This window comes from Strix uralensis, chromosome 2 (genome assembly GCF_047716275.1).
Source record: "Strix uralensis isolate ZFMK-TIS-50842 chromosome 2, bStrUra1, whole genome shotgun sequence".
Lineage (NCBI taxonomy): Eukaryota > Metazoa > Chordata > Aves > Strigiformes > Strigidae > Strix > Strix uralensis.
The window spans coordinates 40,479,006-40,492,010 of NC_133973.1; the positions used below are offsets into that span (position 1 = coordinate 40,479,006).

General features: G+C 41.5%; 1 protein-coding gene across 2 annotated transcripts in view; it reads left to right on the forward strand.

Annotated features, from left to right (window-relative positions):
- Positions 1-13,005, forward strand: part of EFHC2 (EF-hand domain containing 2) — a 63,722-nt gene that overhangs the window by 32,960 nt on the left and 17,757 nt on the right. For both annotated transcript variants that reach the window (XM_074858487.1, XM_074858488.1), the window contains exons 8-10: positions 2,246-2,411; positions 3,421-3,563; positions 9,756-9,952. In XM_074858487.1, coding sequence (XP_074714588.1) covers positions 2,246-2,411; positions 3,421-3,563; positions 9,756-9,952 — 506 coding nt within the window. The remainder of the gene's footprint in view (positions 1-2,245; positions 2,412-3,420; positions 3,564-9,755; positions 9,953-13,005) is intronic.

The following is a 13,005-nucleotide window of genomic DNA, read 5'->3' on the forward strand; positions in this document are numbered from 1 at the left end:
GCGTACACACGTGCTCTTCCGTGGTGAAGGTCGCTTTGAAAACTTCTGAATGGACTTTCTTTTGCATATGGGCTTGGCCTTTGTACTTCTGCGTCGCAGAAAGGGCACATGCAGCTTTTGTGGAGAAAAATGTTGGCATGGTTTTGCAAAACCCCTTTTTGATTTGATTAAGGTAAGGTATTAGTTTTTCAAGTCAGGCCATATTCTTCTAAGAGCTGAAGACCAAAGGCAATCTCATTGTGTTTTCAAGTTAAAGAAAAACTCTTGACATCTGAATGCTTTCTATATTTTTCAACTTCATACTGCTGTTAGGCAAGTCACAGTATGTTGCTTTGATCTTCTAATATAACCATGTTTAAAACATCTTAATCACGAACCGGTTCAGAAAACGTTCCAAGTGACAGCGGTTTTGTCATATGCGCTGAAACCTGTGCTACAAGTTCGGGTTATTCATCTCTCTTCAGTTCTGGGTAGAAAAGTTAAGTTTTAAAGAAAAAACCTTTATTTCATGGGATCCACTTCTATACACTAGTCACTTATATCACTCTTTGCCCCGTGGGCTGTGGTTTGTGATGCATCTTCCAGTTTGCCTCATGTTTGTCTTTCACTTACTAGCCCAGCCAGCCACCCCTTCTTCAGGGCAGCATCTCCAGCCCACCCAGGTGTGGAGGTGATGCCACTCCACGTGGGCAGTACTGCGTCGGTTGGCTCCAACCTTCTTACTACATCTGTGTTGGTGTGGGGAGGGCTCTGCGGGTTGTGGGTGGCATTCAGCTGGGCTTGGGACCACAGCAAAGAAGGCCAGCTGCAGCCTGGGCTGCCCAAAAATCAAGGAAAGTGACTATCGCCCTCTACTCAGTGCTCATTAGACCTCTTCAAGGTACTGTGTCTGCTTTTGGGTCTGCCATGACAGGAAAGACATGGACAAGCCAGGGCGAGTTCAGGGGAGGCCCCAGGATGGTCAGGGCTGAGGCACACCCAGGAGAGGAGGGCTTGCTCAGCCCTGGGAGGGCCCGAGTGGCTGCCTGTACCCACCCATGGGGAAGTTGCTGAGACCAGGCAGCCTGGCTCTTCATCTGTGACACAGTGGGAAGGCACAAGGCAACATGCATGAGTGGAAGCAAGAGGCTATCAGGAAAAACTTTCCTCCCCGGGGCAGACTGCCAGGGCAGGCTGTGCAGGCTCTGTCCTGGGAGGTATCGAGCCCCAGCTGGACACAGCCCTGAGCAGCCTGGTCTGGCCTGGGGCTGACCCTGTCCTGAGCAGGAGACCACACTAGAGACCTCCCCGTCCAACCTGGATTATCCTGTGTTCCTATATTTATGTCTTCATTTGCCTCAGGTCTGCCCATTTACTTTCTCCCATATACAAGTTACTTTGTTCCTCTCACCTTTTCCTTTTTCCATTAACGTTATCTAACCAGCAGACTGCATTCTCTGTTGAAGTTTTATGTGAACCCTACTGGCAGCTGGAAGCTGTATTGCAGTGAAAGAGCCGTGCAGGGAAACAACAACGGTACAGCAAGATTTTCACCAAGAGAGGAGTAAGGAGGGACCATAGGGCAGCAGGGCTTTTGGGAGCAACCCTTATGGGAAGTGAGTGCAGGTCCCTGACCAGACATGTCTCTGCTGAGTCAGGAGAGCTCCTGCTGTGTATCTGGGTCAGTCAGGACCATTCATCACTGTGAGGAAATACTTAAGACTGGGGAAGATGAGGAAAAACAAAGCTTCCGACACTGGATAAAGTGAGATGTGGACTGAAGCTATTGGCTTCAAAGTACCAAAGTCTTCTCATATATGTATGATTTAAATAATGAATAAAATCTTATTTAGTTATGTATTTATTTTCCTCTGGCAAAAAGCAGAGAGCAGGAAACTCATAAGCCAAGTATTTACTTAATCATGTTTCCTCAAAGGATAAAACTGAAAAATTAATTTAGAATTATTATTTTATCCCATTTTGAAACTACATTTGTCTTTCCTTTTGCATGTGTATCTTAATGATATTTGTCAAACATTTTAGGATTATGGATTAAATCCTGAAACCCTTGAAGAAACAATAATTTCGCTGTTGGCTTTTATGGAGTCTTTTTCTACCCTGTAACAGTAGGAGGGATCCTGGTTTGACTTTGATCAGTGCTCTGTTACAGAAATAGGCTAATAAGTATTCATATCGAAGGTTTAAATCCTTAGTAGAATGGCTTCATAAGAACAGTAATAAATAAGTCTTGCTGTCTTTGTTGTAGAGGATTTCACTCCAGTTCCATTTAAGGCCCCACCACCGCCAAAATCAGAAAAAATGTTTCCTCCTTATACTGGATTTGGTTCTGAAGAGGATTCTCTGTGCTCCTGTATGGGTCTGCTTCCCAAGCCTCCCCAAAAAGATTTTAAGAAATTCATGGAGAAAGACAGGTATTTCAGTGAAAAAATAACTCCAACTTTGTAAATTATATCATTTTGTGAAGAAGATAAATGTTAAGTAGAGGTGTCAATTTTTAACAAAATACTCAGCTCATCAGACTTTTAAGGAACAGGTGCATGAGGACTGGCTTAGTGACACGGTACTCCATTTTTGTCTGAACTCAGCAAAATTTCTCTTTTGAGAAGGCAAATATTCTGATCCTCCCATCCCCTAACTTCTTCTCTTCCGCTGCCTTCAGTGGGAGTTTTAGTCCAGGAATTAGTGAGGAATTTTGTATGCTTCAGCAGTCCAACACTGATTTGTTTTTCTGTTTGACTTTCTGCATTTACTTTTTTTGTCTGCTGAATTTCATGTAGTTTACTATAGCTATATTAAAGTATTAACCCTTTACTTTCCATTGTGGAATGGTTTGTCAGGCAGTGGTTATTGAAGCCCAAGTGGAAAGCAAAGTCACATGCTAGAATTTCACCTGTAGAACCTCCATGAAAGAAGAAAGCTATTAGAAAAAAGTTTGGGAACGTATTGATAGTACATATAGCGGTACTGTAAATCATTTAAAACACAATCACTTAGCACATATCCAACTAGTAAGATCATCTGGTGGGCCTGATTTTGTGGAGATAATCCTAGTGTGTATTGCTATTCAGAATTTGATCTGAAAATAGACATACCTAAATGTGTCCTTCCTTTATAAATTTTCTGGAAAGAAACTTGGTGCTTGATTTGCAACTGAATTTGAATACAAATTCACTCCAGACTTGTGGCAGAGAAGTAATTTTCCCCTGAAAATTATTCCTTTCTGTCTGGCTGACTCTAGCTGGTTCTGTAAATTTAAGCTGAAAATGGTTTCTGACAAAGTAGGGAATCTTATGCCATTTCCCTTCTTGGTCCAGGAATAACACATTGTATGTTACAAAACTCAAGAGAATGCATCTCTTAGTGATGAAAACTTTTCTCATACTCTTTTTCTGATTCCTTACCTCTTCTTTTGCTTTTTAGAAGTGGCATGGAAAGTAACATACTGCGCTTTCTTGCAAAACTTGTCACAGATAGTCCTATTGACAAGGATCGGAAATTCATTATTTCCTACTTCCTGAGTGATGACACCATTTCAGTTTTTGAACATACACAGCAAAACACAGGTAAGATGTAATAATGTCTTGCAATCAGTCCCAGTTGCCCTGCTCGTTTGATTAGAGTTCACAGTAAACATTGTGGCCAGACTCATCACTAGCAGAAGCAGGGATATGGAGTTCTAAATGGGAATTACATCAGCAGGTCTACTGCATTATCTTGCATAGCTATATGTCATAGTAATTTATAATCTCATCACTCAGAATAATGCTGTTTGTTGTATGACAGTACTTCACGATATCCTTTGGGAACTGGAAGTTTAATGCATTAGAACTTTTATTACATTTTAATTTGCAAACTTGGGCTTTAAGCATTTGCTTTTGTTGTGGATAACATACAGGAATTGTAACTGACGATAAATAGGGACAGGAAATGTAAGAAATCAAGAATGAAAGATTAAATCCTTTGTTTTGCAAGACTGTATTATGGTGTTATGAAACCTATGTAGCATCCATTGTATAGAGGCACCTCATGAAACCAAAACAGCTGTGATATTTTTTAACATACTTTATCATTAATCATGTAGTGTTGAGCATATAAAAAGTGAAGATTGCCCTATGCTAGCATTGGTACGCGTGTATGTGTGTGTATAATACTGAACTGAATTTCAAGAGCCAGGCTACCAGTGTTTAAGTGACAAATGCATTGTTACTTCTCAGTTGCTTGATCACGTTTATCCTACTGCTGAAACATGGTCACCCAATGTTGTCATGGTTAAATTCTTTTGACCACTGTTGTCCGTTGTAGGCTGCCTCCAACCGAGGAGATGAAAGGTTTTGTGATTTTCAAGCATCTTTTTATTTGCTTGGAGTGTCCTGCGCATGGGAGGAAGGACACAGCACTGGGAAGGATGTCAGGAAGTCATTTTGTAACTCAGAGAGATAGGGAAGCCTTGGCTAAGCATGACCCTGTTGGAGAGATTAGTGTATTTCTGTGAAGCCCACAAAACATCTGCAGCAAGAGTGTCAGAGCAGTTAACATCCAGAAGTGCTCTGGCACCTCTCAACATACACAGTTGAAGGGGTGACTTAAAAGCTGCTGTCAGCCTCTGATAAAACCATACAGAGAATAAAATCAGGAAATCACATTCTCTCAAAGAAGAGAAAAAGAGTAATAGATGGTTTCCTTAGTTACCATGTTAGGCTCTTGTGGAACCTCATGACTAGCTCTTTTGATACTGCTTGAATTGCCCTGTATCAGCATCTTAGCACAGAGCACCTTTGTATGGTATTTCAGGTACACCCTGCAATGGAGACCAGCTCACTGTGCTCAGTACTGACCTGTTTGGTACTCGCAGCTCACTGTCTAGAGCAAAGACTGTCCTAGGGAGAATTGTTCACTCCCCTTTGCTTCAGGCTCTAGCACCAGCAGTTGACTTTCTGAGGTCCAGTTATTCAGCTTACAGTTAAGATATAAGTATTCTTGCGACCCTATGCGTAAGCCTTTACTGTAAATGATTTCTGATGTTAGTTCTTTTCAGATCTATGATGAACATCACATCCATAAAAAATGGAGGTGTGGTGAATATCTAGACCCTTCTGTATTCCTAGAGAACTCTTTCTGTGCCAGTGGTGCTACTGAGTCATTTTGAGTGCCCTGCACACGGGTAGGTTTTTGGAAGACCTGAGCCTTTTCAGTGAAAAGAACTTCTAATGGCATCTCTGCTTGCCTCCAGCTATGTTATGAATGCGTAAATAGGGACCTCACCCCCAACTAAAATACAAACAATTCTCTGAGGAATGGTTTGAAAATGTGTAGAGTACCTGCCTAGGCTTCAATGAGCATTCTCAGTTAGCCCTGCTGCACTGCAACATCAAGATTTAGCATTGCTTACAGCACCAGTGTCCTGTCGTCATTATTTCACTAGTTTCCTGCCATCCAGTGGCCTGTAATTTATGCAACTTCTTTTATTACAGTTAAAGATGCATCACATATGTATATATTTATTATGTAATGCTACTATGAAGCTCAAGAGCAGGTCAGTTGTCCACTAGTGAATGACATGTTTGATTGGCATTCTTTATGTCCGGAGACATAAAGAATGCTAAGGGTACAGCTGCACTGTTAAATTAAAGAAGTCCAGGGAACAGTTTGAATCTTGGACCCCAATCATATGTATTGCCTGTTCAGTCACTCCTGGTTCTCCTTTGCACCACTCCAACTAGACAAGGTCCCAGAGAGCCTGGGGCCCCTCCTGGAGAATGCTTAACTCCAGAAAACTCTTCTGCAAGGCAATAAGGACAAGGCTGCACCAGATTTGGCTTGCTCCACCCTTATCAGTCGTCTAACACTATCCCAGGAGGTTTTACACACTCAGAAATTCAGGTCCTTCTGCCACACCCAGAGGCTGCAACACATACCCTCAGTTTCATGCTGAAAAACACCACTCTGTTGGACTGCAGCACAGCTCTCACATACCTTCAAACAGTTTGAACACACAAAAATAACAGCTGTCTTAAGACCCCAGATTTATCATGTAGCACCCAGAGCAGAGCCAGAGCCACACACTGCAGTGCAGATGTGGTCAGTTGGTCAGGCTCTCAACAGCATGGGTGCCAGGCCAGAGATTGCTTCCTGCCTTCATTTTATTTTGGGATGAGAATATATGATGGGATTGCAGCTAGGAGCCCACTCTGAACACTGCTTGTCAAACAAGATGTGGAATGATAAATGGCGAGTTTGCATACCAACAATAGCAAATGCTTTAAGACCCCTGTGAAAGGCAAGTATCTGTAAATGGGTTTTTTAACTTCCCTGGGATGTTAAAGTGGATGGAGTAGCTGACTTTCAGAGGTGTAGAAAGGTGAAGTGGAAGGATGTGGCTAAGAGCTGGCCATTGGAGAGTTTAGTGAGAACAGCCTTGAAGAGGCAGGATAAGAAGTAGAATGGAGGGGAGGTAGAGCAGCAGTTGGAAAGAGCTCTGGGACTGCAGAAGTTTCTTTGTTTCCACCTTTCTTCTTTTCTATCTTATACCTTTCTCTTCTCTCTGTCTATCCCTCTCTCGTTTTAGTCATGTCTGAAAGAAAAGTGAATGGATTTCTTCATGGTTAAGGATGAGAAGGCTTTGGAGAGAGAGAATTCTATTCGACACAGTTCCCCATAGAATTCTCACAGAAAAACTGGCTGCCCATGACCTGGATGAGCAAACAGTCTGCTGGGTCAAGCACTGGCTGGATGGACAGTCCCAGAGAGTGGTGGTCAGTGGAGCTAAATCCAGCTGGCGGCCAGTCACAAGTGGTGTTCCTCAGGGCTCGGTGTTGGGACCATTTCTGTTTAACATCTTTATTGATGATCTTGATAAGGACATAGAGTGTATCATCAGGAAGTTCGCAGATGACACCAAGATAAGCGGGAGTGTCGATCTGTATGAAGATAGGGAGGCACTACAGAGAGACTTGGATAGATTGGATTGGTGGGCCAACGTTAACAGGATGAGCTTCAATAAGGCCAAGTGCCAGGTCCTGCACTTGGGCCACAACAACCCCATGCATCGCTACAGGCTTGGGGAGGTGTGGCTGGAGAGCTGTGTGGAAGAGAAGGATCTGGGGGTTCTAACTGACAAGCAACTGAACATGAGCCGGCAGTGTGCCCAGGTGGCCAAGAAGGCCAACGGCATCCTGGCTTGTATTGGAAATAGTGTGACCAGCAGAAGTAGGGAGGTGATAGCCCCCCTGTACTCTGCACTGGTGAGGCCACACCTTGAGTATTGTGTCCAGTTTTGGGCACCTCAATACGAGAGAGATATCGAGGTGCTGGAGCGAGTGCAGAGGAGGGCAATGAAGCTGGTGAAGGGCCTGGAGAATAAATCTTATGAGAAGTGATTGAAGGAACTGGGACTGTTTAGTTTGAAGAAGAGAAGGCTAAGGGGAGACCTCATCACTCTCTACAACTACCTGAAAGGACATTGTAGAGAGGTTGGTGCTGGTCTCTTCTCACAGGTTAATTAGTGATAGAACAAGAGGGAATGGCTTTGAACTGCAACAGGGGAGGTTTAGACTGGACATTAGGAAAAAATTTTTCACAGAAAGAGTGGTCAGACAGTGGAATAGACTGCCCAGGGAGGTGGTGGAGTCACCATCCCTGGATGTGTTTAAGGGTCGTTCAGGTGAGATGCTGGGGGATATGGTGTAGGGGAGAACTTTGTAGAGTAGGGCTGATGGTTGGACTCAATGATCCCAAGGGTCTTTTCCAGCCTGAAAGATTCTGTGATTCTGAGAGGTCCGGTAAAAGCAGCTAGAAAAAAGGAGTAAGACATGCAAAATGGGAGCGAGAAGAACATGCGTGTGAGAAGGAAAAGTGTTGAAGTGGTGGGGTGGGAGAAGAGCAAATTTGAGCACATCTCAGAGAGGGGATGAGTTAAAACAGTAAATGACTCCCAGAATAACAACCTGAAGGTCCCTTTTGTGCACAGGTTCAATGGGCTATTTTTGCCTTTTTATTTGCATGATTGATACAAATTGGCAAGTAAAAATGTTTCAAATCTCAGTCCTAAAATGGAACTAATAAATTGCTCTTACTTTTCTCAGTCCTGAAGGCGCAGAGAAGTACTTCACACTATTAGTGCACTGTGAAACTGTGTTTGAAATGCACAGGGCTGGACATCTTGAAGCACTTGTTGAGATGGGGGTCAAAGCATGAGAACTTTGGCTCCCCATGCAGAAGATCACAAGCCCTTTTTTACTCAGTGTAAGACCAAGCCAACAGCTGTACAAACACCTGCAAAGTCCAATCTGATCTTAATGGAAGAGGGTCTTTGGTTGTGGTGTTTATTTTGTGCCTTGAGCCTGGCTCTTGTAGATTTCCATCAAAATTTCTCATCAGGTTTCAGTGTAAAATCTCTTACCTAATGAGATATTTTCGGTTGTTTTCCTTTATACCTCTTCAAATGTACTAACACATAATGTTTAAAAAACAATTATGGGACAGAGGTATCAAGTTTCCAATCTAAGCACACAATTGCAGGGAAATAGAGAGATAAGAGTGAAGTTCCAATCTTACAGAGACCAGTTTTATTTAAATATTACAAACAGTTGCCAGGATTATATAACCTAAAAACTGCATATTTGTTTTAATAGCTAGGTGAAAATAAATGTGTTAAGATTAGAGTTACATTAGAGATTTAAATTGTTTTTTGATTCAAGCTAGATCTGGCCATTGCCATAGTGTTTTTGTCTTTTGCTTTTATGGTGCTAATAAAACAATTAAGACAGACATCTGCTCCAAACTCTGGTTTACTAAGTAGTTTGGGTTTCACATTCATTTATAATTTTGACTATAAAAGGCATTTTATTACACTGTTCATCAGCCTTTTATTAGACTTGCATCACTACCTAATATGTAAGGCGTCATTAAATGTTACTAAAGTATGCTTTTTGGCTTTTGGCTTGGAAGCTCAAATATAAACAGGAAGCAAACCCCAGGCACTCCAGAGTTGTTGTAGGGCACATATCCTGATGAAACTAAATGTAACAGAATGCTTGCTAGAAAGCTTGGTGGCATGCAGTGCAGTCTTCTGGTGCACCAGAAGATATTACTGGAAATATACCGAAATATTACTTGAGCACTGTGTGCAGTTTCCAGTGGCATGAATATCATTATAATGTGAAAAGATACAATGTGACATACCCAGCTCATGAAAGAAATAACAGATCGTAATTAAATTGCATTGGCAGAACAGTATGTAGAAGTTAGTGTCACTCCTACTTTTTTTTTTACATTCAAAAGCCCTTGAAAACAAGTTAGAATTACAGTGCACCAGAATTCATGATCTTTGTAGGACTGTGCTATCCTAAGTTGTGAATTTTTTTTTTCTTTTTTGCTTTAACAGTTCAAGCATAATTGCCTGCATCTTACATTTTCCATCTTACGTTTCTCAGGGGTCAGTCCCAAGGATGGCAACGGGGTTATGGGAACGATTTGAAGAGGCACATTTCTGTCCCATTTTAAAGAAAAGCGAAAAAAGGAAGGTGTTTGGCAGGCATTCAAATGAGACATGTCACAGAATATGCACAATGTAACTTGCTGTGGACGCTGGCAGAGACAGTTCTTTTAACAATGAGAAGGAGGGGGAGAGTATATTATAAGACACTCAAGGATGAAAACTGATATTTAAATACAAACCAGTTGGTTTGGGTTTTCATTTGTGGTTTTATTTTCCCAAGTAAAGCCACAATTAATTATTTACAATTCTATTCCCATAGGGATACTTGGTGGGAAGTTCTTGGAAAGAGGTCGCATTAAGAAGCCTGGACAGGAGCTCTTTAAGAGTGAGCCATCTGAATACTTCAACGCTCAGAATCTGTTTGTTGGAGCCAGAGTTTGTTTCCATGGTCACAACTTCTTTCTGGTGGATGCCGATGAGTACACGTTCAACTACATGGAGAAGCATGCAAATGAGGTGAAGCAGGGTCTTGTTATTTTCTATTATCTTTAAGGACTGTACCTTATCTATATATTTTTCAGAACTACTTGTACCTAGTTTCTTCACCCAAAGTTCACATCCCAGTGCTCTCTGTCTAGCAATGGATTTAGGAGACACTAACTAGGGAGTGCATGCAAGCCTGGCCACTCTTTACTGTCCATTCCACTTCTATTTTCTCAGCATCCACTCTTACTGTATTAGAGGTTGTTAGAAGATATATCCCTGCCTGTTCCTTCTTGAGAATGTTTATGGACCTCTTGTCCCTGAATTGCATCTAACCCTTGTTGAACCTACAGGTACTGTCTGCTTCCACAGCTTTCTATGGCAGCAAGTTGAAAAGTTTGCTGCCTGCTATGTAAAAAAAATATGATAAAAGAAGTAAGCTTCCTTTATCTGTTTTAAACCAACCTCCCACTAGTTTCAATGCCAGTTCTAGTGTCCTGGGGTTTGGTGAAGATCCCCATTCACCTTATGCACAACTGTCATAATTTTGTAAATCGCAGACATTCTTGTCCCTCAGCATGATTCTCCCCAGTTAAGAGTCTCACCCTATTTTAGTCTGTCCTTGCAAGGCAACTGTGAGATGTGGAGACTGGAACAGTGCACAGTACTCAGGATGTGGGCACATCCAATTTACAGTCTTGCCAATGAGGCTGGTTTATTCCCTGGTTTGATTGTTTGGGTTCATACATATTTATCTGCCAAATTGTTTCCCTTGTAATATTAGAAAGTCATATCACAGTCAAGAATTCAAGCTTACAGTTTGTACTGATTTTCACTATAGTTTGGTGTTGCCTTCAGAGGGGAGAGCAGCAATAAATAGAGAGCTGGGGTGCTTCTGCTGATGTATACTCTATGCTGCCAGTCATTACACAAATGGCTGGTAAAGAAGCTCTCGTCCACTAAAGCCAGAAATGTATCCAATTGGAGGAAATTGATTGTCCTGTAGCAATTGTCCCAGAGGTCAAAAAAGAAAGGATACAGGGATGGACAACCACAGTAGAGTCACAGAGCATTTTGTGGGATTTTATGTTGGTTTAGTAAGAAATGTAGATTATGGTTTCTTTTTATGAAGTTTGTGCTGCAATATTTGAGTAAATGTACTCTGATACACTTGGAAATTCCTGTTATGTGCAGCTCTGACCCCATTGCTCTGAGCCAGCTCAGGAGCCGAGGCACGTCAGCATCCCGATCCCTCTTCTGCACTGTTGCTTCATCACGGCATGATCTTGAACATCAGCCTTTGGACTAGACTGTACTGTGAGGACTTTGGCGTATACTTCATAGCTCGTGATGGGGTGGAAGCATGAATTGTGCTTCAACAGACCTTCTCCAGAGCTGCCCTTTTGCTTAGGCTATTAAAGTATGATAAGGGATTGCCTAGGGAAAATAGCCAGGAGGGTTTATCAAGCTATGGTCCTCTGCCTATTTGTCCAGACCTTTTGTGGATGAAGAAGGGAGAAGGTTCTTAGTGCAAGTTTTAATTGTTCCCTGTCTGCTGCCTCACCAAAGTGCGTGAATCTGCAGGACTCCCAAGACACCAGTAGGCCTAGTGTGGTCTTGGGGACTGCAAGTCTTGATGCCATTGTGCTGCTGAGGCAGAGGTAGTTGCAGCCTGACCCTGTGCTGCCTTTGGGCCACACGTGCTGTTCTCACTCAAACAAAAATAGCAGAACAGCATAATTTCTTTGTAAATTAACGTGGAGTTAGCACCACCTGCCTTCCCTGGAATAATGAGGAAGGTCTGCAAATTGCATGTTGATGTAAAATGCTACGACTGCTAAATGCTTTAAGCAGTAAAACGCAAAGCTGTATACATTATGTTTTCTTACTGCCAGAATATTTCTCCTCCTAGTAGAATCAAAACCAAAGCTATTCTCCAAAATGCAGAGTGCATCATTAAATAGTAAGTGTTCTTTGGAACTGCTGTTTGCACTGATTACCTTGGGTCAGACAGGTGAGATCTTAGTTTTCCAGATGCAATGATTGTATATTATCAAAATAAAATCTGCAAAATGGGAAGAAGCAACACTAAAAATACTACTTTAAAGTGAATTTTGAAATGTTCTTTGCATGGTTAAGATTTGAAAACATCTGGCAGAAAAAAAGGTTTATTCTCCCGATGATAGATGCTTTACTCACATCCTTTGAATAGAGCTCCAGAAGTAAGGACACACCTTGTTTGCCTCAGTTCATCAGGGGATTGCATACTCAAATCACAGGGACTTCAGCAATTATTAGAGAAGAGTAGAGCTGGAAGATGGTTTGAAGAAGGGGAAACAATTTTAAGATGACTATTTGTCAGCTATTTTTAAAATGAGAAAATAAATAATTTTCCTTCTGAATAGAAAGAAGTTTCATTTTAGCAGAGCACAACAGTACATTTTCTGAAAACTGGTGAAAGAAATCCAGGTGGAATGTTTTTCTTCTGGAAAATGCCGTTTTGACCACATTTCTATAGGCATATGTTGATTTAGATGAAATTTTGATTGGTAATCATAGTTCAGGTGGGAATTGATTTTGCTATCATTGAAACATTTGTTTGACACCATGTAAGATATTTGGAAAGTTTTAATTTTTGGTTTCAAAATTTTATTTATTTATATTGATTTTAAGTTATGAGGAGAGAAAAAATCATTGAGTCTTGTCATTTCGATTGCCACCTGTACTGAAAGTAACTTTAAGGATCTAACTCTCAAAACTTTTCAACATTTTTAGTTTCTTTTCCCATTTGAGGAAAAAAAGATATATTTAGAAAGTGTGAATTTGCTTGCAAAACAGAACATGTGTTTTATGCACAGCCCTACCCGTATTATCCAGGTTTGAGGAGAACTCTTTCAAACAAGGCATTGCTGTGCCTCCTTGGAAATGAATTTGTCATCTCTGAAACAGTCTCAGTTGTTCAAACTTTGTAGTCTTCTGCAGCACAAACACGGAGGTTGATTTTACTTCCATTGAATTCAACATAATAAACTTGACTTAAGCAAGACAGTCAAACAAAAGTAGATTGTGACTACTAGCATGTCAAC